Source organism: Martes martes (assembly GCF_963455335.1).
Source record: "Martes martes genome assembly, chromosome: 10".
Classification (NCBI taxonomy): Eukaryota; Metazoa; Chordata; class Mammalia; order Carnivora; family Mustelidae; genus Martes; species Martes martes.
The window spans coordinates 56,874,866-56,900,873 of record NC_137898.1 but is presented as its reverse complement, the minus strand read 5'-3'; the positions used below and the strand labels follow the sequence as shown (position 1 = coordinate 56,900,873).

Here is a 26,008-nt window from a genome sequence, read left to right as displayed (position 1 = left end):
TGGCATAACTCAGGGAATCCTCTCTTTTCAATGCGTGATGAGAGGCATGGAGAGAAGCATCCGGTACTGGAAAGCTCAGAAAAAAACAAAATTCTTAGAGAATCAGCAGTAGTAATTCATTGACTGTGAGAGTGCCAGGAAGATCTTCTAAGTGATAGCTATGATTTTATTACATGTTATGTTTGATTATTTAAATATCCCTGTCTTCTCAGTCCCTCAATATGTTGGCCCTCAATAATACCAATGTTCAACCCGTGACCTTCTTCCTGACGGGCATCCCAGGCCTGAGAACAGCCCAGGTTTGGATCTCCATCCCTTTTTGTCTCCTGTATGTCATCGCCCTCTCTGGGAACAGCATGATCTTATCTGTGGTCCTCCGTGAACAAAATCTCCATGAACCCATGTATTATTTCCTCTCTATGCTTTCAGCCACAGACCTGAGCTTATCCCTGTGCACCCTTTCCACTACCCTTGGTGTCTTCTGGTTTGAAGCTCGAGAAATCACCTTAAATGCCTGCATTGCCCAGATGTTTTTTCTCCATGGATTTACTTTCATGGAGTCTGGGGTTCTCCTGGCCATGGCCTTTGATCGTTTTGTAGCCATCTGTAATCCACTGAGATATACCACCGTTCTCACCAATGCCAGAATTGCCCAGATTGGGATGAGCATATTGATAAGAAACATTGCTGTGATGTTACCAGTGGTGCTCTTTGTTAAGAAGCTGTCCTTCTGCAGTGCTGTGGTCCTTTCACATTCTTACTGCTACCATGTTGATCTCATTCAGCTGTCTTGCACAGACAATAGAATCAACAACATCCTTGGTCTATTTGCAATTTTCTCCACAACAGGGTTTGACTGCCCTTGCATCTTGCTCTCCTATGTACTGATCATCCGATCTGTTCTCAACATTGCCTCCTCAGAGGGGCGGCAAAAAGCCTTCAACACCTGCATATCCCACATCAGTGCTGTTGCCATCTTCTATATCCCTCTTATCGGCTTGTCTCTTGTCCGTCGCTATGGCCATTCAGCACCTCCATTTGTCCACACCATCATGGCGAATGTCTTCCTTCTCATTCCTCCTGTGCTCAACCCTATCATCTATAGTGTGAAGACTAAGCAGATTCGAAAGGCTATTACCAAGGTCTTAATTCAGAAGCAGCAACAAATCTAATCACTAGTTATCTCAGAGTAGAGAGAAATCCGTTTATGAATGAGTGCCTTGGTGGAATGGGGTGATTGTCCCCAAAGGCCTACATAATGTTCCAACAATGTTAAAGTAAGTAACTTATAGATTGTGGGGATATTTTCTTAGTTTCCTTGTCAGTAACTGTACAAGTTATATTTTGTTTTCAAGGTAAAGTGAGATAATGTATGTAAACAACTATTCATATGTGTAAGTAGAATGAACCTGAATAAAGTATTCATTCAGACTGCATGCAATTCAAAACGTCCAGATTTAATGTAGGAAAATTTGTTAATAAACTGTTCTTTTCTGAATGATATCCAAAGGGCACTTTGATTTTTTCTTCTTAAAATTCTTCCTTAACTCTAAAAATAATCATTCTATAGAGTGTATCTTACTAGCATATCAATGTAGTTCAACACTGGATTGTATATAAGTAGTTATTTTGCCCTTTCTTACGTGTAGGATCATATATGATGTGCATACAAAATGCCATATCAAATGCTCGGGATCTGTCCTGCTGCTGTTAGCTGAATGTTAAAAGTGGGTAATAACATTCGTAACAACCCAGAAATGAAGATTACACAATTTTTCCTAAAACTAACCTTGATAAATGGGAATTTATACTTTTGACTCATGTTTTATCTATCTCTTCCATTTTGACTCCGTCTGTGAGCCCACTGGATCAGCAGTAGTATAACAAAGCCTGCTGATATTTACATGTGGTTTCTTTCTATCTTATTATTGTTTCTCCTCCGAGGTGGGTATAGTTTTGTGGATATTAGCATGAGATACAAGGATTTTCACCCTCTGTGTCCACTTTAGTATATATTTTACATACATCTTCTACAGACTTCCTTATCTCTCTTCTTTTGAGTTTGCTAGTTCCATTCACTGAGCAACTAGCCAAGCCTTTCAGCACAGTACAGAAGTCCATGTATAACCACATACCTTAGACAACATCTCTTTCTCCATAAAGTCAACAACCACTGTCCATTATGAGAATTGTACTTCAGCACTTTTTTTAATTTTATGGCCATCCATGTATGAGGCTGTTGTGCCACTGTATTCTGCTGCTGGTTATCACCAACTTGCCCACCAATCCATCCATAAACAAAGCCTAAATAATTTTCCTTCTCTTCCAGTAACTTATCAGAACCTTTAGTGAGGCCATGAATGTGAATTAATGGAGACGCATCTATAAGACAGTGATAAATGTCATGGGATTCTGGGAAAACTTTTCACAAACTTTACTTGTGTTTACTTTGACTTTGTACTTTGTCTTTCCTACCACAATGGTTCCAACTTCACAGATGTGGTAACATGAATATTTTACCAGCTCATGAATGTAATATAAACAATTATATAATTAGGCCTCTGGGGATGAAATCATTAGATAAAATTTGTCCATAACTCCATTAATCATCTTGCCCCAGTAATCTCATAGGTATGAAAATCATTTTGATTAAATTTGTCCATCATTCCATTAATCATCTCGCCCCAATAATCTCATACTTTAATCAAAAAAGAACATGATGGAATGTTTGGTTGCCTATTATCAGAGTGAGATGATATCTCATATCCAATAGTCCTCAAGGAATTTGAGTATTCTCCTTTCCTCAATGAAAAAGTACATTTATAAGTGGACACATTTGATTTTGTAAGTACATTTTAAGCCCATAAATTTACTAAGGTTTTTCTTGGTGAAGCTTGCAAAACCCAATCTGCCCTCTGGGAGTGCCAAGAAAGGTGCCAAGTCTCTGAGCTCTGGGTGCCAGACAAGCTTATGAGCGCTGGGCACTGCTGAAACTGGGATATAGAGAGAGTGCCTTTTATAGGACTATAATATATTTCCATGTGAGGCTCAGGTGGGAATAGCTCCAGGCTGCCCTTTTGAGAAGAAGTTTGGGTGGCCAGTTCACTAGAGGGCTAGCCCTGTGCTGCCTTGATTTGTATACACATACCCAAGGCTAAGAAGAAGAGGTGGGAGATGTTCCCTCAGCTGGAAACCTGCTACATACTGTCTGGGCCTCTGGTTATGTCCCTGTTGTCCCAGTGAAGAACAGAGAACATGCTCAGTGATTATAGTGGAAGAAGCTGTGCACTGCTGGAACTGAATACTGAAGAAACACACAGTGCCAAGCAATGGAAAAATAGCATGTTCTGTGGGAGTCTGGCCAACAAAGCACACAGAAACCAGGAAGAGAAAGCTCCTCCCTCCAGTGTTCCTCCACTGCCTTCCACTGACACATCTTAATATTGTGTCAGCTGACAAAAGAAAAGTATGTACAGAGTCCCAACAGCATCATCGTAGAACAGGTAAAAAGGAATTTGGAGCTGAGAGATGGTAAATCAATAATGAGCCAGTCACCTTTATGGGTGACTATGGACCACTCCTGCAGACTCAACTCTGAAGCCTTATCAAATACATCTCATGACAGTCCATCCAGGAAAATAAGGAGGGAACCATTAATCCACTGGATCTCATTTACCATTGGTCAGTATTTATCCTATGAGTTGTTCATTCCCCCATACTTCCTCACATGTATGAATACCAAGTGAATACCTGAGAATGTGTCATGCCTCAGTGTCAGCCCTGGGGCAAGAAGCAGGAGGAGCACAGTGCAGGCCTAAGGCAGGAGGTTACCATGTTCTCCCTTTGTGGAGCCAGCCAATGAGTGATGCATCTGTTTGTTGCAACCTTGACTGGACAATAAGCCCACAAGATTTGGAGTGGTACACTTCAAATGAAGCTGATTCATGACATAACTCAAACCCTGATGTTCTCACCAGGAGAGGCTGTAGGTTGACAGAAGGCTGGTGCCTCCAAGTAAGGTTTGGGCCATCTCACCTGTTGAACTGAAAAGTCACCTTTGTTCTTTTCTGGTGCAAACTTTACTTCCCCATTTAATTCCATAAATCAGTTAGGGTGGCTTAGTTATCAACTTCTATTTCTTCACTTTTTTTTTTTTTTTTTAACACCATAGAGGAGAAGTGGTTCAAAAAAGGTTTCCATGGGCCATGTGTTTTAGAAAAGATGGAGGTAGCTCCAGGACAATGTGGAAAGTTCAATAAGCGTATAAAGCACATAGACGTGTTCTCAGAGAGCGCTGCTGAGAGCAACTCCTTTGATAAGGAGTATTTGTCATTGTGAAATTCAGTACTTTTTACATTAAAATTATAATACTCACAATAGATTAAAAAAAGGAATGAAGGAAGGGAAGAAATGGAGGAGGAGGAGCCGAGGCAGCAATTTGAACAGGAGAAAGAAAAACAGGAAGAGGATAATGCATTTTATTTAATCTTTTCCCTTAATTTTCTTAGGTGAATTTGCCTTTTATCTAAATTTAGCCCTTCTAGGGGCACAATTCTTACTGTTTTGCTCCCTGGAAATACAAAAAATCTGAACACCAGTTTTTGTGTGTGTGTGTGTGTGTGTGTGTGTGTGTGTGTCTGTGTGTATAGTTCTGGTTGCTTTTCCTCCTGGTGACCTTAAAGCCATTTCTGGATCTAGAGATCAAGGAATGTTCAACTCAGAATGATGCAGATAAATGTCAAGGAATGCTGGGAGGATGTAGCATAGACATAAATGAGCCATAGAATTCCATTATGGGGGCACCTGGGTGGTTCAGTGGGTTAAAGCCTCTGCTTTCGGCTCAGGTTGTGATCCCAGGGTCTTGGGATCGAGCCCCATATCGGGCTCTCTGCTCCGTGGGGAGCCTACTTCCTCCTCTCTCTATGCCTGTCTCTCTGCCTACTTGTGATCTCTATCTGTCAAATAAATAAATAAAATCTTAAAAAAAAAAAAAGAATTCCATTATGATCCTAGACAGATGCTGGATTAAATACATCCAGGTTAAGAATTTTTATTCCTTTATTTAATGCTCTGACTATAATATGTGTATATACTAGAATATGGAAAATCACTTTTCACAATCAAATTATAAGCCTCTTTTCTCCAGTTTTCTGCCTGAGCAATGCTGATGACCAGCTCTCACCTCTAGCACATCTTCTTTTATGTTAACCTGAGTACCAAGTGATCATTATAGGCTTATGTAAATCGGTTCATTTATTTCTTGTTTCATGCTGATGGTGTTTAAGTAGATCTTATTTTCTATTCTGTCTTTGAAAATCATATGTCCTCCTAAATGTACCACCGGAATTATACTTTTTATTTCCAATTTTCAAAGTTGAGGGCTGAATAAGATTTGGTAATTCTGACATCAACAGTCTAAGATACCAGAATGTTTGTAATTCTGGCTTGCTTTCTGTTTTATGAGATGAAATGCCTTCACTGGCCAATAAATGCGAAGGGACCGGATATAAGACCATGAAGAAAAGAGGAGTCAATGATAAACCTGAAAGCTTGTGACCTACCTAAATCCACACACATTTAAAAGAAGATGTGATGACCAAACGGAGCCTATCTGTGGGGAGAATTCTACATAAAGTCTGTGATAGAAAAAGAAGGACTCATAATCATTTAGTGATTTGCTGATAACAGATCACAGCCCCTTTATGTCTCTAATATCCGGGAATCTTGAAAATGCTCCTTCAGAATACCCATTTATTTCTGCGGACAATTTTGGCTCCGTTAGGTGTTTTCCTGGGAGAAGCAAACATGTTCCCGATTCCTCTACTAGCACCTTCATCTGATGTTGGCTTTAGTAACCTAAGAGCCTGAGTTCTAGAACCTTCTTCACTATTGGCATTGACAGGAGAGTGGTGAAGGAGTATAAACACACAAATGCAGTAATTGTGATGGATGATTTTACCGTGTTTCTGGTGATGATATCATGTGTGTTTGCATATGCCCAAACTCATCAAAATGAATACATTAAATACATGCACCTTTTTGTATAACACAATAAAGTTGAAAAAAATTAGAAAAAATGTGGTTTTCTAAAACAGCCTAACATTTTACTTTTGAAAAGGAAATTGAATATTAACAAATACTCAGATTTCTAGTGACTTTCTCACTACCTTTAACCATACAACATAGCTATGTTCAGAAGAGAATCTCCTTATCCATTTGTTTTCCAAAATTTCTTCACTCTGCAATCCATTGTCATCAGGGAATAGGCAATTTCTTGAAGGAGAGACCAACACTCAGCATACCGAATGCTCCCTGTTACCAGTCTCAAAACGTTGTGGGGAAAAAAACAAAAAACAAAAACCAAACAAACATTGTGGTTCTGGCAGCAGTTTTCATGGAGATGTTCAGGCTTTCCTGGAACTTGCTGTATTCTGGAGTCCTTCATCTTCTCAGATTGCCTACTCCATTCCCCTAGGCTTTGGCACTGAATTAACCTTTTCTGTGCACTTCTGCTCTTGTCTGAGTTATTTTTTCTCATATTAAAATTACTTGCTGAATCAAGGATAATTTTAAAAAATACATTAAAGTGCAAAAAGAAAATTAAAATACCACAAATCTCACTATTGATTTGTAATTATTAGCATTTAGGTGTAGTCCCAGAATCTTTTTCTATGCATATGTATTTTTTTCTTAAAGATTTTGTTTATTTTTTTGAGACGGAGAAAGCGAGGGAGAGAGAGAGACAGAGTGCAAGTACAAGCAGGGGGTATGACAGGCAGGGGAGAAGCAGGCTCCCTGCTGAGCAAGGAGCCTGATATGGGGCTTGATCCCAGGATCCCGGGATCATGACTTAAGCAGAAGGCACCTGCTTAACCGACTGAGCCACCTACGCATCCCTGTATTTCTTTTAGAGTTGGTTTCAGCCTTATGGACAGATGTCATATTATATCTCAATCATTTTTCACATCTTTACATTCTCTTTGCAAATATATTAGTTACATGATACATGATGATCTTCAATTGATCATTCTTCATATAGATCAATATATATATTTTCCTGTTTTTGTTTTTATAAATAATGGATCTACATATTTCTTTGTGTTTTTTCCCCACAAATTCTATTTTTATAAAGAGGTTCCAAGATGGGAAAAATACATGTACTTTATAACTGTTTTGGTGGCAAGTTTTAATCTCCTTTTTAACAAAGCATAAGAACTTAGACTTCTCCTGGTAGGGTAAAAATCATTTTCAGTGTAGTGGTTTGTGGAAGATGGCATTCTGTTCAAATCTTCACTAATTTGAATGGTGGACATATTTTTTACTCTTTCCTTGTGATGATGAAGATTCATCAAGTCAGTATTTATGATCAATCACATGTCTCAGAGAGCTCTTGTTCTGGGCATTTTGAAAATTGTTTGTTTTATTCTGAAGGGTTGCTAATCTCAGGACCTTTTGTTCACAGAGATGACTTTGTGCTAATATGCGATGATCCCAGATCAGTGGGGCAGTGGGGTTGGTTGTGATGCCCTGACCCTTAGCTCAGGGATCTTTTCCACAACATCCTTGAATAACCCTGTCCCTGATCTGCTTCGTTCTAACTCCATAGATGATGGGGTTGAGCATGGGAGGTACCAGGAGATAGAGATTAGCGAACATGACATGTACCACTTGGGGCACATGATGTCCAAAGCGGTGGGTGAGGAAGGTAAAGAGGGCTGGGATATAAAAAGCCAAGATGACACAGATATGGGAAGCACACGTGCCAAAAGCCTTGAGTCGGGCCTCCTCAGAGGGCAACCTCAGAACAGTTCTCAAAATCATCACATAGGATATACTGATGACAATTATGTCAAAGCCAACCACAGAGAAGGCCACAAAGAGCCCATATGCACGATTGACTCTAGTATCTGCACACACCAGCTTTAGCACAGCCATGTGCTCACAGTATGACTGGGGAATGACATGGTTGGTGCAGAAGGGCATCCTGGACACCATGAAGCAAAAGGGACTCACCCACAGCAACCCTCTCATCATCACAGCTGCCCCCAGTTTACCCACCACAGCTGGGGTCAGGACAGTAGAGTGGTGGAGTGGGAAGCAGATAGCCACATAACGGTCCAAGGCCATAGCCATGAGCAACCCAGACTCCACAGAAGAAAAGGCATGGATGAAGAACACCTGGATGAGGCAGGCATGGTATTCAATCTCATGAGCATGAAACCAGAGGATAGCCAGCATTTTAGGTTGGGTGGAAGAGGACAGGGCCAGGTCAGTGACAGCCAGCATGGCTAGGAAGAGGTACATGGGCTCGTGAAGAGTGTGGTCAGTTCGGACTATATGAAGAACAATGATATTGCCAACTGTAGCCACAAGATACATGGCGCAAAATGGAAAGGCAATCCAAAATTGGTAATTCTCAAGTCCTGGGATCCCAAGTAGGATGAAGAACACAGGTTGTGAAGAACTATTCTCTGAAGCCAGCATCATAGAATGGGTATGTTGTTCTCCCCTGAAAAGGTATGTACTCTATACAGATGATAATAATCAAATAAATATTATTATTTATACTCTTTCAGAAAAGGCAATTTAATAATAGAGTGAAAGGGTTTAATGGCAAACTGGAAGAATTTCAACTGTTTAAATAAAAAAAATTTTGCAACAAAAAGTGATGCTACTCTTTATTTCTCATTCATATTTATATCATTCAAAATGACATCAACATATACTAACTGAAAGTTTGATTTTTGTCAAGGAATCAATATTTTCCATGAACGTAGAGTCTGCCAAGGGAAAATTATCCTGACAACCATGTCAGTAATAGTCATTCTTGCCCTTCTGTTCTTCAGAACTAACTAACTTACCTAACCCTTCCCATAGGTTCTTTTCAGCCCTCTGTTTAAGCCACTTCAGTGACTTTTCAGGGTAGGAAGCCAGGTTGGAAACACTTTGGCTTAAAGTCTCATAAGAAGGTATGTGTGATGGTGAGTTAGGTTTGACTCTAGGAGTTATCAGGAGAATCTGGGCTGGAAGATAGGTGACTGACGATTGTACACCTGTAATTAATTCTATTATCTTTGGCGTATGTCCTCCTAGTCAGGGGCCAGCAAACTCATTTCTGTAAAAGTCAGATCATACACATTTTAGGCTTTGTGTGCTATACAGTCTCTGTTACAGCTGATCAGTTTAGCCCATGTAGCTTGAGAGCAGCCACAGTCAGTACAGGAATATGTGAGTGTGACTACATCCCAATACAATTTTATTTATAAAAATTTTATTTATAAATAAAAAAAAATTTATTTATAAAAACAGTCACTTTTCCTTTCCTTCTCTTAATGTCCTCCGTGTTAATCCTTATGCTCCACAAGTAAGTGAAACCATACGATAATTACTCTCTTTGCTTGCCAGCTGGATTTTGTCTGCAGGCTACAGTTTTCTAAATCCTGTCCTGGTGGTAAATTTTCATGAGGTAAGCCCTGAACAGTACACCATCCTAGCACCTCTGTGCTTGGCACAGGATAGGAGTTTAATGAATATTTGCTGGAGCAAATAACAAATAAATGTCATTGTTCAGTGACAATGGATTTTTAACTAATTAGCCATATCTTAAAATCCTAGAGGAACCTTTTAAACACTGCTTGGGCACCATGGCCACAAGACAGTTATACACAGTTCTCATACTAGCGTCTGGTGTGCTGGCCAGTGAAAGACGTGAATGTCCTCCTCTGCCTCTACTTGCTTTACATGGTGCTCTTCTTTGATCCCTCTGGTGATTAACACCTACCCAGGATTGATGACACAAATGCTTACCTGATTCTTAAAAGCCACCTTTTCACTATTTCATCTCAGTTGATGAGCCTTTGAGTCTCTGCCATAACAGAAACACACAGACAAGAAGAGTATCTTTTCAAATCTCCCCTAACAAATCAGCTGTTGGGACTAACAAATGTTTCATTCCACCAGACCTAATGGTTCCTAAAAAGGGTTTCTTTGAGATCCCAAAGACACCTAACCTCTTCCTGACTTTCCCAAGCTTTATAACATTATGAAATGGGACTCAGACTTTATAAATCTTGCTCTGCATTGGAAAAATTACTATCCTACCTTGATAATAGGTGTAGGTTTGCTTAAAACAAATACTCCTATCCAGGGTGTGGTGAAAATTCAGACCCACACATTACCTGGGGTCCTGGGCTCTAGTTTTATCCTCTGTTGCCCGGCTTGTTCTTCCACTTATATGTGCTCTTTGAACCAGAGTCTTCCTTTCCCTCTCCCTTCTGCCTCCTGTATGTCACTCTCCATTTGTGAGGACATGGTCACTGGGGCTCATGGGCACCTGGAAAACATCCTTACATCATCCTCATTCTAGTACTGGGCACTGGTGAAGATGACTGCTAAACGTAGAGTTTCTCAAAGTGCACAATAATCTCTTTGCTCAATTGTGGAAGACATTGCTATTTTTGTAAATATAACACCAGAAGCATTCACACTGTATTGTTTTTAACTCTCATAAAGTTTCTTCCCATGAGCCTTAATGGGGAACTCACCTGTTCGCCATATTCCTTTTGGAGTGGTGACTCTTCTCAGGTGGTGGCCCGGGGCCCAAGTCTGATGTAGGGGATGGGAGCTCTTGACAGGTGCCTTTTTTCTTTTCTATACCTGCAACCCCGTGGCATCTGGTGTCCTCACTCTCAGAAATTTCCTTGCCTCTTTACCCCTCAGACTTATGCACTCAGCCTGTGAAGAGTGAAGGTTATAAGTCATGTGGAATGGACAGGGAGTTAACCAATCTTGGATCATTATGTGAAGTGTGTGAGGTTTTCAATCATATTTTGGAGGGTGGCACAGGTTATCATCTTCCTTCTGGGTGGGTAGAGTATATGAGCATTCCCTCAAAAATAGAAAATAAAGAGCAATAGAATTTCCCTTCTTGTCCAACAAGGGGAAAAAATCCCCTTTTCCCTGCTTTTAAATATGTCCCTGTCCCTGTCCTCCAAGGGACTAGACCTCTTGTGAGACTATTAGGTATTGAAAGAAGAGATTAAGTTATCTTTTTCAGTGTTGCAGCTAGGGTGATCACACTGAACATCGGAGTCAATTTTTCTGTTCTCTGAAGTATAATCTAACTTGTGAGAACTTGGCATGCTTTTTTTTTTTTTCTTTCAGAAAATATGATTACAAGACCAATGTTCTCACATTGATGTGGCTCAGCTTTCATCTGTGAGTATGGGTTTCAATTCACTGCTGGCTCTGCTGGCCTTCAATTACTCCACCATTATGTGACAATAGTTATGTCTATCAGATTAACTGTGTTATTTAAGCCCGAAAGGGGAGAGTATAAAAAGGGCTGAGATCTTCATAAGAATTGTTTCAGGTATATTTAGACAGTTTCCTCACTTTGGAGTATCTAAAACCTAAGCATAGAGCAATAATGCTGGAGCAATGGAGGGTTCAGATCTAGTGTCCTTCATGGAGGGATTGTGTGTGGAGGCAGCCTTCCTACTTTTCTAGAATTTCCCTGGAGGATACAGTGAGTAGTGATACTTCTCCCTATCTGAGAAAGAAATCCAGCCATCGGGGTTCTCAGAACCTGAAGTCCCCTGTGAGTCAGGCGATTCTGCACGGTGTATAGCCTTGTCTCCCAGCTTCTTGGAGCTTCTGTGAGTCTTACTGTTCTCTGGGATTGGCAGTGATGAGTAGGGCACAGGGAGACCACTCACCTTGAGCTCTGCTTCATCTCTGACCATGAGCAGCTCTAACTGGCTCCTGTGATTCAGCTTTTAGCAGAGCCTGTGGATTAGGACCTATTTAAAGATGTGTTCAACTCTGTCCTTTCCCTTCCCCAAGCATAATTCTCCTCTTACTGCTAGGCTCCCCCTGTCTCAATCTCTAGTTTCCTCTGAGACTAGAGACTAAAGCTGGAAACATTAACCCCTAATTTGCCTCTCTCCTCTGTATACACAAATGCAAAGTCTGGGGAATTGAGTGCATGGACAAGAATGTGTGTGGTTAAGAATACTCAATTGTGACCTTATCTGTATGCATGTATTCTTTGTTAGTCAAGAGTATTTACAATTGAAGAGATATTTTATACAACATGAAAGTGTGTGGATATGTTTGTTGATGTGTGCATTTGAGAGATGTGTTAATAGATACATGTGTGCAAGAACAGGATTTGAATGTGAATGGTATGTGTGAATGGTATGTGTGTATATTCTTGCATGTTTGTGAGGTGTGAGTAACCATTTGCATTAAGTATCTATATTTATTGGAGTCACTTGGCTCTGTAAGTACAAGGGCACTGCATACATGTGCTTTGTGAAGGCATATGTTGAGCTCCAAAGCTGATAGTTTGAAATGGTACATCAGTGTGTATATAGATGGGTATGTATAGGCAAAATGTATGGTTTGAGGAGGTATTGACAATCTGTTGGTGCTTTTGTATGTACCTATGTAGGTCTGGTTCTGAGGCCCTCCCAGTTTTTATCAGGAGAGGCAGGAGGACTTCTGGATTGAGGTCTTGCCACAGTTGTTTTTGAAATTTGGTTGAAGCTGTGAATCATGGAACACTCATCAAAAGCTAATGATGTACTGTATGGTGACTAACATAACATAAAAAATATTACAACACATTAAAAAATAAAATACTGCAATATAATCATTATTTTTTTTTAACACTCAAAAAAAAAAAAAAAGAAAAAGAAAATGTAAAAAGAAATTTGTTGAAGCTGGAAGGCCCTCCTCACTCAGTCTGAACAGTTAAGCTTATGCAGAACTTTCTCTCACTCCCCATGTAGGTCCTTGCTGGTATTCTCTTTTTTTTTTTTTCCTCAGGCTTCCTTGATATATGACATGTCAAATGAAGATTTGAGAAAATGAAGTATTTGAAAACAGAAAGTAAGGATTTATTTGTAGGGTTTAAAGCTGTCAGACTTCAGAAGCTATGCCTCACAGAATCCACAACCAACATACATTTATAGGGGAACAAATTACACAAAAGTTTACCATGACTATTAAGTTTACAATAATCTGTTTATGGTGAATTGCCATTATCATGTTCACAAAGGTCAGGATTTATTTTAAGATACCACCATAACAAAATCTGGGCTAGAACTGTTTTTGTTAGGGAGTCCAGGTTTACAGACACGAAGTTTTATTTGGGGGATGAGGTTAATACTGTAATTTTGGATTTATCTGTGGCTGCAATTCCTTTTTCTTTGTTCTTTTAGCTCTGGTAAGTTAAGCATTTGGTATTAAGAAAGTAGAAGAAAAGTGCCAGGCTCACCTCCTCTCCCTCTTCTCCCTCTTTTTCCTCCTTCTCCCCCTTCCCATCTTGTCCCCATCCCGTCTTTCTTTCCCACCTCCCCCTTGCCTTCCTCTTCTTCCTTGTCCTTCCCTTCTCTACCTCCTCTTCCTCCTAGTCATCATCACAGTCGTTGTTGTCTTCTTCTTCCTCTTCTCCTTTCTTCTTCTCCTTCTTGCTCTTCCTCTCCCTCTCTTTCTCTCTCTTTCTCCTTCTTCACTGGAGGGAATTTTCTCCCCAAATGAAATGTGACATCTTGGGATAAGACCTGAGTTTCCTCTTCTCTTGCATCTTCCACAGTCCCAAATGCCATGGTGGCTCCAAACAGAAATGATATCCAAGCTCTTGTGGAAGTTACTTGTTAGGCCAACCACACTGTTTTTCAAGTTTAGGTGGGCATGGCTTGCTGAAATGAGTGTGCAGGAGGCAGATCAGTCCTCTCTTTATTTATCCTACTAAAGTTCTCCTCATTTTTGTGTCTTCCAAAAGCTGGTCTCTCTGCTTGGATAGCATTAAGGACTTGGGTACCTGGTTCACAGCTCTTCTCTTAACCCCAGACTCCAGTAGAACATTCAAAGATTTGTGAGCTGTATTGAGAAGCTAGTTAAGGTTAGTTGCTATAGTCTTCTTGCTACACCAATGTGATTTGTATTTTGTAGGTTTGTGAGGGGAGAGACAGAGAAAATGGTTGGAAAATTAGTTTTGATGGAAGAAGATGTTTTTGAGGATACTGGCATGAGAATTGTGGGATACTTCAATGTTACTATGTCAAGTGCTCATCCACATTCATAACCTCATAACTCCTATATACTCAACTGTTTTGGCCCTTATCTCCATTGTAGATACTCAGTCAATCACACATGGACATGGCCTGAACCTTGTCACAACTCAGAGCTACTCAATCTCTGAATTCTTGAGAATCTCAATCTAACTATACCACCATATCTTTCTAGTTTTTTTAAAAATTCATTCCATGTTTTTTACATTATCAATTCCTTCAAGCCCTATATATACATATTTTTCCAGTCCTTTCAACCCTCTTTTCCTTTACAGTTCTTTTCTGTGAAACCTAGTCCTCATAGTTCATCATTTCAACCATACTCATGTGAATAACCACAACAACTATAAATCCATCACAACTACTACTCCCAGTGTAATTGTCTCCTGCTATGCCCCCTTACCACTGACCAACCTCTAGAAGAGTAACACAAATGATCAGATTGGAGCCATTACAAGTTCATGGTGACTGATTTTACCTAAGCTTTCAAAAAAGATCCAACTATTTTCACATTTATCTCACTTTCATTGTGCTGATACATGGTGTTAAGAAACTATAATAATGGACCTTCCTGACTAGGTACACTGTTCAGACGCTGTCCCCTAATTATAGTGAAAACCTTTTATTACTTTCTGCATCTCTTCAGAAAGCAGAACTTCCCACCATGATGCTGAAGAGGAAACCTCCTTCTATTTTGACTTTAGATGGCTTTTTCCTGCCTCATTTCTTACTCACCTGAACAAGGTGCTCTCACTGCCAGTCACTCCACTATGCAGGATTCATTTCCACATTCAAATAAGGAAATCAAATCTGTGTAAAGGGGAAATAATTAGGTGTATGCTGTGCTTCCTCAAACTTCAGGGAGAACCTTGCTGATGTCAACATGGTAGTGAAGGTCCTAGATACTGCAAAAAGCAAGACAATGTATGTGCACTGACTGGACAATTATTAAAAGTTGAATTGCTCCCTCCCCTCCGAATTCATATGTTGAAGTTGTAATCCCCAGTACCTCAGAATATGACCTTATTTGGAAATAGGGTCATTAAAGATGTAGTTAGTTAAGATGTAGTCATGGTGGAGTAGGGTCCCAGAGTGGGTCTTACTCCAATATGACTGGTGTCCATATAAAAAGGGCAAATTTGGACATGGGGACATAAGCAGAGATGGAATGCCATGAGGACATGAAGGCAGAGCTCTAGGTGATGTGCCTGCAAGTCAGTTTCCAGTAAACCAGCAGAAGGCAGGAGAGAGGCACTGAGTAGATTCACTTTCATAGCCAAGAGAAGAAAACAACCTGGCTGATACTTCAATCCCAGCCTTCTAAGCTCCAGAACTATGATACAGTATATTTCTGTTGTTTAAGTTTTTCAGTTTGTGGTACTTTGTTATGGCAGCTTTAGCAACCTAATACAACAATAAATATATTTCTTATCCCTTATCTTAAGTCTTCATCTGTAAATAATTGTATTCCACATGAGCCACGGATTTCTAAATATAATGTTCTTTTCTTTTCTTTTTTATTTTTTAAGATTTTATTTATTTGCCAGAGACACAGAGAGAGAAAGAGAGAGGGAACCCTAGCAGGGGGCATGGGAGAGGGAGAAGCAGGCTTCCCACCAAACAGGGAGCCCAATGTGGGCCTTGATTCCAGGACCCTGGGATCATGACCTGAGTTGAAGACAGATGCTTAATGACTGAAGCACCCACTCATTTTAATAAATAACTAAAATTTTAATAAATTTTTTATCTAGACAGGGATTCTACAGTGTCTTGCATATCTTAGGGGTGGTCTTGTATTTATGTAGGTAGATCAATACATTATTCAAGAAATGATAAAGAAAGCAGAAATAGCTTCAAGCACAGTAAATTTTCAATGGAGATCAATGCAGTTCAGGGACAGAAAAATGTCATGGCACTAAACTAATTGCCTGGATAAAACATAATGAATCTGAACTCTTACTTCAATGTGAAAAATCATTATTTTGAATTGTAATATTAGCCTAAATTTGAGCACTGAAAGTATAAATATTCTAAAAGAAGAAATAGAATAATATTATCATGAACTTGAGGAAAGCAAATATTTCTTAGTCTACAAAAATCATAACTATAAAATAAGAAAATCAATGATGAACTTCATCCAAGTAAAAAAATCAAATTGAAAAGGTAGCATTATAAATTTGAAAAGGCAAGTAAGAGGTGGAGAGAGTATTCATGATGCATATAACTGAAAAATAAAGTTCCACAATCAATTAATGGAAAGACAAGTAACTCATTAAAATTTTATGCAAATGATTTAAACAAGCACTTCACAATCACTTCACAAAAGGCAGTAGATGAATGGTAATACAAACATGAAAAGTACTCTATGTTTACTGCATGAGAAAATAAAAAATCAAATCAGAATGAGATACCAATACCAACTTATTAATATAACTAAAATCAAATACTTTAATAACAGTAAGTAGTGTTGAAATTGGGGTGCCTGGGTGGCTCAGATGGTTAAACATCTGCCTTTGGCTCAGGTCATGATCTCAGGGTCCTAGGATGGAGCCCTGTGTTGGCTTCCCTGCTCAGCGGGGTCTGCTTCTCTCTCCCCACTCCTTTTCTCTCTCTCTTTCTCTCTCTCTCTGTCTCAAATAAATAAATAAAGTCTTTTTAAAAAAAAGTATTGGCAAAATTGTGGGTCAATTAGAACACTCAGACACTGAGTACAACCACTTCAGGAACATTTGGCAATTTCTAAGAAAGGCGAGCATCTCTTTGGCCAAGCAACCTCATCTCTACTTCATACCACAAATTATTTTTTTTATATACACACCAAAAATGTCAAAGGGTGTTTGTAGTAGCTGTCTACATAATAGCTAAGATGTAAAAACAACTCAAATCTGTCAATTGGAGGTTAAACAAATTTGCTGCCTCTATCCATTTAAATACTACTGAGCGAAGAAGGAAAAAGAATGAACAACAAAAAAGGTATATATAGACACAACATTGTGGAATTTAAGGTACCAAGAATTAAAAAGTAGAGCTTAATGCATTAGAGTAGAGAAAAGATGACCTACAAAAAAGGCAAGAAAGTTCAGTTTTGGTTTACAGAGGCCTATCTGTGAATAGGTGAGATAGGTTTAATTGTTTCTATATGCTAAGTTGTATTCTAATGGTTTTAAAACTACTGAATTAGTGATTCTATACAACAACCCAATGAAATAGGTATCAACATTTTACAGGTAGAGAAACCAAGGCGCTGTGGAGTTACATTTTTACACTGTAGGCATATAGAACCAAAATTTTATCTCCAGTTTTATTCACTGTATTAAAATAAACCTTAAAAATGTTTAGAGAAAATTATTACAGCCTAACAATTCTACATACAACCAATACATTAATAAAATGTAAAAGCAAAAAGTAACTTTTTTTAGACAGGCAGGAGCAAAGAAAATTTATCATTTTCCCCTTTCTTTTTTTTTTTTTTTCTTTAGAGATTTAATTTATTTGAGACAGAGAGAGACAGAGCAGCAGCAGCAAAGGGAGAGGGAAAAGCAGACTCCCCACTGAACAGGGAGCCTAATGCAGAACTGGATCCCAGGGTCCTGGGATCATGACCTGAGCAAAAGGCAGAGGCTTAACTGACTGAGCCACCCAGGTGTCCCTGCATTCTTTTCTTTTCTTTTTTTCCTTCCTTTTTCTTAGTAAAACCAGAGTGTGTACTTCAGTAAAATAAAGTAAATATTCAATTGCCAACCAAGTACAAGCGAAAATTATTCAGGGGTGCCACATAACGTAATCCCAGGAAAGCATCAATCTGATATGCCTTTAAAAAGTGCAGAATGTATTAAAGCCTTGCAAAATGGAAGATGATTTGAATTTCAGCGAAACAGAAAGTTGTCCTAGAAAACCATGGTATGGTGTGAAGTCAATGGAACTTTGACATAATTATGGGCAACTGAATCAGTGGAAAAGGAAAGAATTGATTTTATGTTGATGAATATGTGCTGGTGATGTAAGATGCTACGCCATTCTTTTTTAGTCACACCATGTAGTCTAGATTCTGTGTTGAATAATGTGTATTTAATCTTTTCAACCAGAATTTATTTGTTTTAAGGTTCAAACAACTGAAATGTGAATAGGTAATATTTATTCATAGCTGTAAGACTGTATAAATGTATAAATGTAAATTTATATAGCTTAACCAGGCAAGGATTATGCTGTAGGTGACTGAATTCGGGAATGGAGAAGGGATAGAAGGAGGAAGTGTGAGAGTATTTCTTGCCCTCAGCCTACATGGCAGTAAAGAGGATCTAAAGGTAATGCTTATGCAAAATGAAATAAGTCAAGCAGAGAAAGACAAGTATCATATGGTTTCACTCATCTGTGGAACATAAGGAATAGTGCAGAGAACCATAGGGGGAAGGAGGGAAAACTGCATAGGAAGAAATCAGAGAGGGAGACAAACTGTGAGAGACTCTGGACTCTGGGAAAGGAACTGAGGGTAAGAGAAGGGGGGCGGTGGGGTATGGGGTAACTGGCTGATGGGTGTTAAGGAGGACACATGTTGTGATGAGCACTTGGTGTTACGAATTGTTGAACACTACATCAAAAACTAATGATGTACTATATGTTGGCTAATTGAACATAGTAATGAAAAATAAAATACAGGTAATGGAGAAAAAAGAATGTTTATGTTTATTGAAAATATTATAAATATTTAGATAATTAAAAGTTAATGTAAGTAATTAAACATTACAAATAATTTCATTTATTTATTTATTTTTTAAAAGATTTTATTTATTTATTTGACAGAGAGAGATCACAAGTAGGCAGAGAGATAGGCAGAGAGAGAGGGGAAGCAGGCTCCCTGCTGAGCAAAGAGCCCGATGCGGGACTGGATCCCAGGATCCTGAGATCATGAGCTGGGTCAAAGGCAGAGGCTTAACCCACTGAGCCACCCAGGTGCCCATTACAAATAATTTTAAAAATAATTACAAGAGAGACGGTAAACATATTATTTAGACCTGCTTCAGTCTAGTGTGATGAGCCTCCTGGGACAGCCTATTCCGTGCGCCTAGAATCGTGCTGCTCATCTGATTATAGCATCTCAAAGCCCCAGGGGTCTCCTGGCAGCAGGGCTGGCTTACATGTTGAGCTCCTTATAGAAGCCCAGGTCCATGAGCAATCCACATGCATACATGGCTGGGCAGTGAGGGAGAAGGGCAACTCTCCCTCTGCTGGGAGCCAGGTAAGATGCCAGGAGCAGAAAGAGCAGCCCAGGGAGAGGGAGGGACTGTTGAGAGCTAATCTGGAGGGCCAGGAGGGAACGGAGCAGTGGGAGGCATGGGCTGGGCAGGTACTGAGAAGAACAGGACTGCAAATCAGAGGTACAAGAGTACAGAAAATGGGAAGAGCAGTGCGGAGTGGCAGCTGCAAGCTGACTGTTGAGGAAATTAAGTGAGATATCAGCAACAAGTCTGCAAACAAATAGTTACTCCCTGGAGAAAAACACTCAGTTAGGTCAAGGAAATGGAGTGAATTGTGATTCTGTGTGTCCCCAATTTGACATTTATTATAAATTTTATTGTTTCAATCAGCTTTTGCTTTTGACTGATTTCTATATCCCTGTTTGCTAGAAAATAAGCTTTTTGAGTTATTTTACTTGGCATCAGCTCCACCTTTTTACTGGACCCTGGTAGTCTGAGGTTTCTAATAGCTGTCTTCACAGAAGCCATTTATATTGAGAAAGAAGTACTTCAGATACAATTTGACCAATTATTGCGGACAAATGGGAAATAGGCAGATCAGGGTATAGCTTTAAATAAAGTTCAAGGTTTACAGATGAAGAATCGTAAATGGGAATGGGTCACCAAGGTCTTACCTCCCATCAATGCAGGAGTAAGGACACCTAGTTTCACCTTTATGCTACTGGGTCAGAATAACACATCCTAATGTCCACCATGTCCTTCATGGCCAAAAACTCTGGACACAGAAATCTACTTAATGTTATGTTTGCTATTCCCAACTCCCTCAGCATTGATCAAACCACAGACTGTCATCAGACAAACAACAGACACACAATCTAGTTTGATGAGCAGGCAGCAGCATTCTTTGGTTTTGGCTTTCTAATGCATGTATGATATGCCATGCTTTTTATTTTGTTCACGGGCATCTTTTGCAATCAATACCATTAAAATCTTGATGCAGTGTTCCTTATCCACATTTTACTTGATGGCTTTAATTTTTTTTCTCTTATTTATTCTCGTATTATTGTAAGGCTTTTGTTTTACCTTGAAGTTCTTAATCCAAATACAGAGATCTGTGTAAAATAGGGATATTTTAATATTTTTATAATTCGTTAGCCAATTGACCAAACATCATGTATCACATATCAGTTCTTTTTTCTAGTGATGAAAGAGGCCCTTGTCATCATATTTTTTATCCTCATTCACACATTTTTTTTGAAATGTTATTTTTTCTGGGGATATATATTTTTAAACCTTTGACCATATTATATTTTGTTATTATAATACCTTAATAATACATTTTAATGTATCAAAGAACAAGTCACCTCTCTTTTTCACTTTCAATATTATACTGAATTTATTTGCATATTTATTGTAGCTAATACATTTTAGGATGCATTTGTCACTACGCATTAAAAACTCTTGTGTGTTACTGATTGAGAACGGTTTAATTTATGAGAATATTCATGGGAGAATTCACATCTTTTCACTATTGAACATTCCTATCTTCAAGAAAGAAACAAAAGACTTTCTGTATGTTCTTCCATAAATTTTTAGAGACCTCTTCTGTCCCTGCCAGACACAGACATTGTGGTATACCAATATGGTTTATAGTTTTATGGCCATTGTAAATAAACCATTATTTTTACAAAATTTCCTCAGTAGTTAATTCTTTGAACAGGAATAGCTATTAATTTATGATATTAATCTATATAATCATTTCGGTGAACTCTATTTTTAGAGTTTGCAGTCCATTCTTTCACATTTTTAAGGTAAAGAATCAATTAAAACTTAAATATAGTCCTTGAAAAATTTCTTTTCAAAAGTAACGCTCTACTTTACTTGTCTCATTTCATTTACTAAGACTTTTCTGTAGAATGTCAAATAGTAGTTGTGATAGTAGATATGTTTATCTTTCACTGATTTTCATAGAAATGTTTTTAATAGGTCACCAATAAATATTGTTTGCTCCAAATTTCTAGAAGGTGTCTTTTATTCAGGAACGCATTTCCTTCCTAAATATTAAGAATTTTATCTTGAATTGCCATTGAATTTTCTGGTATTTTCCTCATTTCTCGATCGGGTTTTTCCCTGCATTAATCTTTTGTACAGCCATACGATTAATAGTTTTCTTAAGTGGAATAATTGTTTTATTCCTAAGACATAGTCCACTGTTTCAAAGTGCAGTATTCTTTAAAAGCACAGTTACATCTGACCTGCTAAAAAGTTATTTATAATGTGTGCATGTGTCATCCTAAGTAATTAGATGACTAGCTTTGCATCTGTTTATATGTTTGAGAATAGGGCTTTTGAACCTCAGCCCTGTTAACATCCTGGGCTGGATAGTTCTTTGTCGTCTTGTGTATTTTAGGCTGTAAGCATCCCTGGCATCAACCCACTAGATGCCAGTGGCACTGGCTCCCCAGTTGTGACAACCAAAATTGTCTCCAGGCATTGCCAAATGCCCTTGCATCTGGAGGACCAGAATTCCCTCTTTTTCACTCTACTAGAATTTGTTGAAGGATAGAAATACTCTACTTCTTTTTTCCTCATTTTTCTTCAAATTTGGTTGTGGGAGTTTTCCTCATCATTGACATTTCGTCTCTGTTGGCTTTGCTTTCTTGAACTAGTTTGGTGGTTGATGTTTTTCTATAAAGTTGCCCATTTTGTATCTGTTGCCAAATATATTGTTGTACTTATGCCTACTATGATTTTATATTTGAAGTTTTGTTTCTCCGTACTTTTGTTTTCCATTGCATTTCTCATGCAGTTAATGACACTTTTTCTAAAATTTTCTTGACTGCTCTTGAAAAAGTTCGCATATTTTCTCTTTAGGTAATCAAGTTTGGTTCATTGTTAACTCATTCATTTGTGCTCTTAATCTTTGTTAACTGCTTTTCACATTTATGTGCATATTTTCCAAGCATCTTACATTGAAAAAAAAAAGTTTACATCCTTGTTTTCTAATAAATGTATATTCTTCAGAGTACACATGCACTCTGATATTTTGCCCTGGAGATTCTCATATGTGGTTACCTCATTTTTATTCAGTTTAAAGAATTGTTTTTCTCATTTTTATTTTTCTGGCATAGAGAAGATGCTTAGTAAATGGATGTTGTTATTGCTTTGAAGCCCTTGTCATTTTGTATTTATAATACATTATTATTATTTGTAGGTTAATTAGTAGACTAGGGTATACAGTATGATGATCTGAAAGAGACTAGTTTGTGCTTAAATAAAGAAGAGGTGGAAGAAGAAAGTCAGTAGAGTTTGAGTGGAGAGACTTGATGATTGATTGGGAAAGATGTAAATGTACAGGACAAGTCCCAGAGTTCTGATTATAGAATTGGTTAATTTTTATGAAAATTATAAGCTTTATTTAGAATATGTAGGAGTAAGAACACTTATAGGGGAAAATGATCAATTTGGTTTTAAAATACTGAATTTAATTTACTCATGAGAAACACATATGGCAATGTTTGGAAGGAAGGTCTAATCTTTAAGAACCTGGAAACCACAGCTGCCTTTAGATATCTATTTGAATTTTTTGATTAGATAAGTGAAAGATGAAACTGTGAAAATGGGTGAGATTAGTATTTAAATGACTCGAGAATGGGCAAAGGGCAGATGCCTGAAGGATTCCAAAGTTAAGGTTCTTTGCGTGCAGGTTGGGAAGCCAGAGAGAGAAATTGCTGAGTGGTGGGAGAGGAGTAATAGAGACTAGTGCCAATAAGTGAGGAGAGAAAATTTCCAGGAAGAAAGTATCCTCAGCATAGTGTGTGAATGTGTCACAAAACGAGTCAACCGAATCTGGCAATTCTATTTTGCTGTTATTTTCCATAGTGGGTGTAGACTCGGCACCTGATTCTCTGGCCATCTGCCCACAGAGACGATCAGTGATAAAATTCCTTGCCCCAGAAGCCAAAGGAGCTTTGTGTTTACATAATTCATAGGGAATTACCCTGAAACTTAAGATTCTACTCCAGAGATGCCACATTGACCAAAATGTGTCTCTGGAAGGCACAAATCTGAAAAATGTTTGGCAGGGACATTTTGTCAGACTGGTGTAGAGGTTCCTCCCATGTTTCTTCAGCATTACTGAATGAAGGCGTTGGAGTCATATATGCAGGTTCTGACTGCAGCTTTTCTGATTATTTGGGAAAATTACTTAATCCCTTTGACTTTCAGTTTCCTCATAAAAATATTAGGGATAACAACTTTTTGTATTTCATTGGACGACTGTGATGATTTGATGAGGTTAGGGATATGAAGATGGTTGCATCTGGCACATGGTATGTGTTCAAGAAATGATGGCGGTTATGTATGGTTCTTTGTGTTTGAGGAGCAGCTTATACCATACATCAAAATGCAGTCCTTAATGGAGTATTATGCCTCCATCAGAAAGGATGAATACCCAAGTTTTGTATCAACATGGATGGGACAGGAAGAGATTATGCTGAGTGAAATAAGTCAAACAGAGAGAGTCAATTATCATATGGTTTCACTTATTTGTGGAGCATAACAAATAACATGGAGGACATGGGGAGATGGAGAGGAGAAGGGAGTTGAGGGAAATTGGAAGGGGAGGTGAACCATGGGAGACTATGGACTCTGAAAAACAATCTGAGGGTTTTTAAGGGGCGGGGGGTGGGAGGTCGGGGGAGCCAGGTGGTGAGTATTATGGAGGGCACGTATTGCATGCAGCACTGGGTGTGGTGCATAAACAATGAATTCTGTTACACTGAGAAGAAATAAATAATAATAATAATAATAATAATGAAAAAAATGCAGTGCTTACTGCACTACTTTAAAATAATGGCAATGTTTGCATTTCTCTCTTTCTTCCTTCCTTTCCTCCTTTCCTCTCCTCACTGTCTCTCAATTTCTCCCCCCTCCCTTCATGTCTTCCTTCCTTCCTCTTTCCTTTCTTTCCCTCTTTCTCTCCCTCTCTTTTTCTTTCTGCACCTTTTTGTTATATATGGTTTCTCTCAAGGACTAGGTAGTGCTTTATAAAGTTAACCTTGGGCAATTAATTTTTAGGTCTGTTTTTTCATATGCAAAGTATACTACTATCTACCTCCTATAGTTAGTGTTTGGATGAAATTACATAATGCATATAAAATGTCAATAGCACAGAGAACTTTCAACAAATGGGTGTTATAATTATTTTTGTTAGGGTGGTACTTTGGACCACCTTGCCTCCACATTTATAAACATTTGTGTGTTGGGGATGTTTTTGGCATTCTTCTGAGTGCCCAGGAATAACTAATAATATCCACATTTCAAATGTGACTTGATTTTTCAGAACTTTATTTCAGGATTAATAATTTATTTTAAAAAATTAGTGAAAATCATTGTTATTATATCATACATCTGAAACTAATACAACACTGTAGGTTATTTATACTTCAGGAAAAGAGTACTGGAAACCGATTTTCTCATATTGTTTAAGTATTCTACTATGAACTTTTACATGCAAGGATGACTTAATTGTGATGTTTATGATCACCAAAGAGAATTACAGACCTAAGAACATCTGATGTGGCATAACTCAGGGAATCCTCTCTTTTCAATGCGTGATGAGAGGCATGGAGAGAAGCATCCAGTACTGGAAAGCTCAGAAAAAAAAAAAAAAATTCTTGGAGAATCAACAGTAGTAATTCATTGAATGTGAGAGTGGCAGGAAGATTTTATTACATGTTATGTTTGATTATTGAAATATCCCTGTCTTCTCAGTCCCTCAATATGTTGGCCCTCAATAATACCAATGTTCAACCTGTGACCTTCTTCCTGACGGGCATCCCAGGCCTGAGAACAGCCCAGGTTTGGATCTCCATCCCTTTTTGTCTCCTGTATGTCATCGCCCTCTCTGGGAACAGCATGATCCTATTTGTGGTCCTCCGTGAGCAAAACCTCCATGAACCCATGTATTATTTCCTCTCTATGCTTTCAGCCACAGACCTGAGCTTATCCCTGTGCACCCTTTCCACTACCCTTGGTGTCTTCTGGTTTGAAGCTCGAGAAATCACCTTAAATGCCTGCATTGCCCAGATGTTCTTTCTCCATGGATTTACTTTCATGGAGTCTGGGGTTCTCCTGGCCATGGCCTTTGATCGTTTTGTAGCCATCTGTAATCCACTGAGATATACCACTGTTCTCACCAATGCCAGAATTGCCCAGATTGGGATGACCATGTCGGTACGGAATGTTGCTGTGATGTTACCAGTGGTGCTCTTTGTTAAGAAGCTGTCCTTCTGCAGTGCTGTGGTCCTTTCACATTCTTACTGCTACCATGTTGATCTCATTCAGCTGTCTTGCACAGACAATAGAATCAACAGCATCCTTGGTCTATTTGCACTTTTCTCCACAACAGGGTTTGACTGCCCTTGCATCTTGCTCTCCTATGTACTGATCATCCGATCTGTTCTCAGCATTGCCTCCTCAGAGGGGCGGCAAAAAGCCTTCAACACCTGCATATCCCACATCAGTGCTGTTGCCATCTTCTACATCCCCCTCATCAGCTTGTCTCTTGTCCATCGCTATGGCCATTCAGCACCTCCATTTGTCCACACCATCATGGCGAATGTCTTCCTTCTCATTCCTCCTGTGCTCAACCCTATCATCTACAGTGTGAAGACTAAGCAGATTCGAAAGGCTATTACCAAGGTCTTAATTCAGAAGCAGCAACAAATCTAA

General features: G+C 38.8%; 3 protein-coding genes across 3 annotated transcripts; 2 read left to right on the top strand and 1 right to left on the bottom strand.

Annotated features, from left to right (window-relative positions):
• Positions 1-221: 221 nt before the first annotated feature.
• Positions 222-1,172, top strand: LOC308350063 (olfactory receptor 51F2-like; the record flags this gene model as incomplete). The annotated part of the gene is made up of 1 exon (XM_080815063.1): positions 222-1,172. The coding sequence occupies one exon, from the start codon at positions 222-224 to the stop codon at positions 1,170-1,172; it is 951 nt and encodes a 316-aa protein (XP_080671189.1).
• A 6,367-nt stretch (positions 1,173-7,539) lies between these two features.
• Positions 7,540-8,487, bottom strand: LOC308350072 (olfactory receptor 52R1-like; the record flags this gene model as incomplete). Its single annotated transcript, XM_080815072.1, has 1 exon — positions 7,540-8,487. The coding sequence occupies one exon, from the start codon at positions 8,485-8,487 to the stop codon at positions 7,540-7,542; it is 948 nt and encodes a 315-aa protein (XP_080671198.1).
• A 16,570-nt stretch (positions 8,488-25,057) lies between these two features.
• Positions 25,058-26,008, top strand: OR51F2 (olfactory receptor family 51 subfamily F member 2; the record flags this gene model as incomplete). Its single annotated transcript, XM_080815052.1, has 1 exon — positions 25,058-26,008. One exon carries the CDS (start codon positions 25,058-25,060, stop codon positions 26,006-26,008), a length of 951 nt encoding a protein of 316 aa, XP_080671178.1.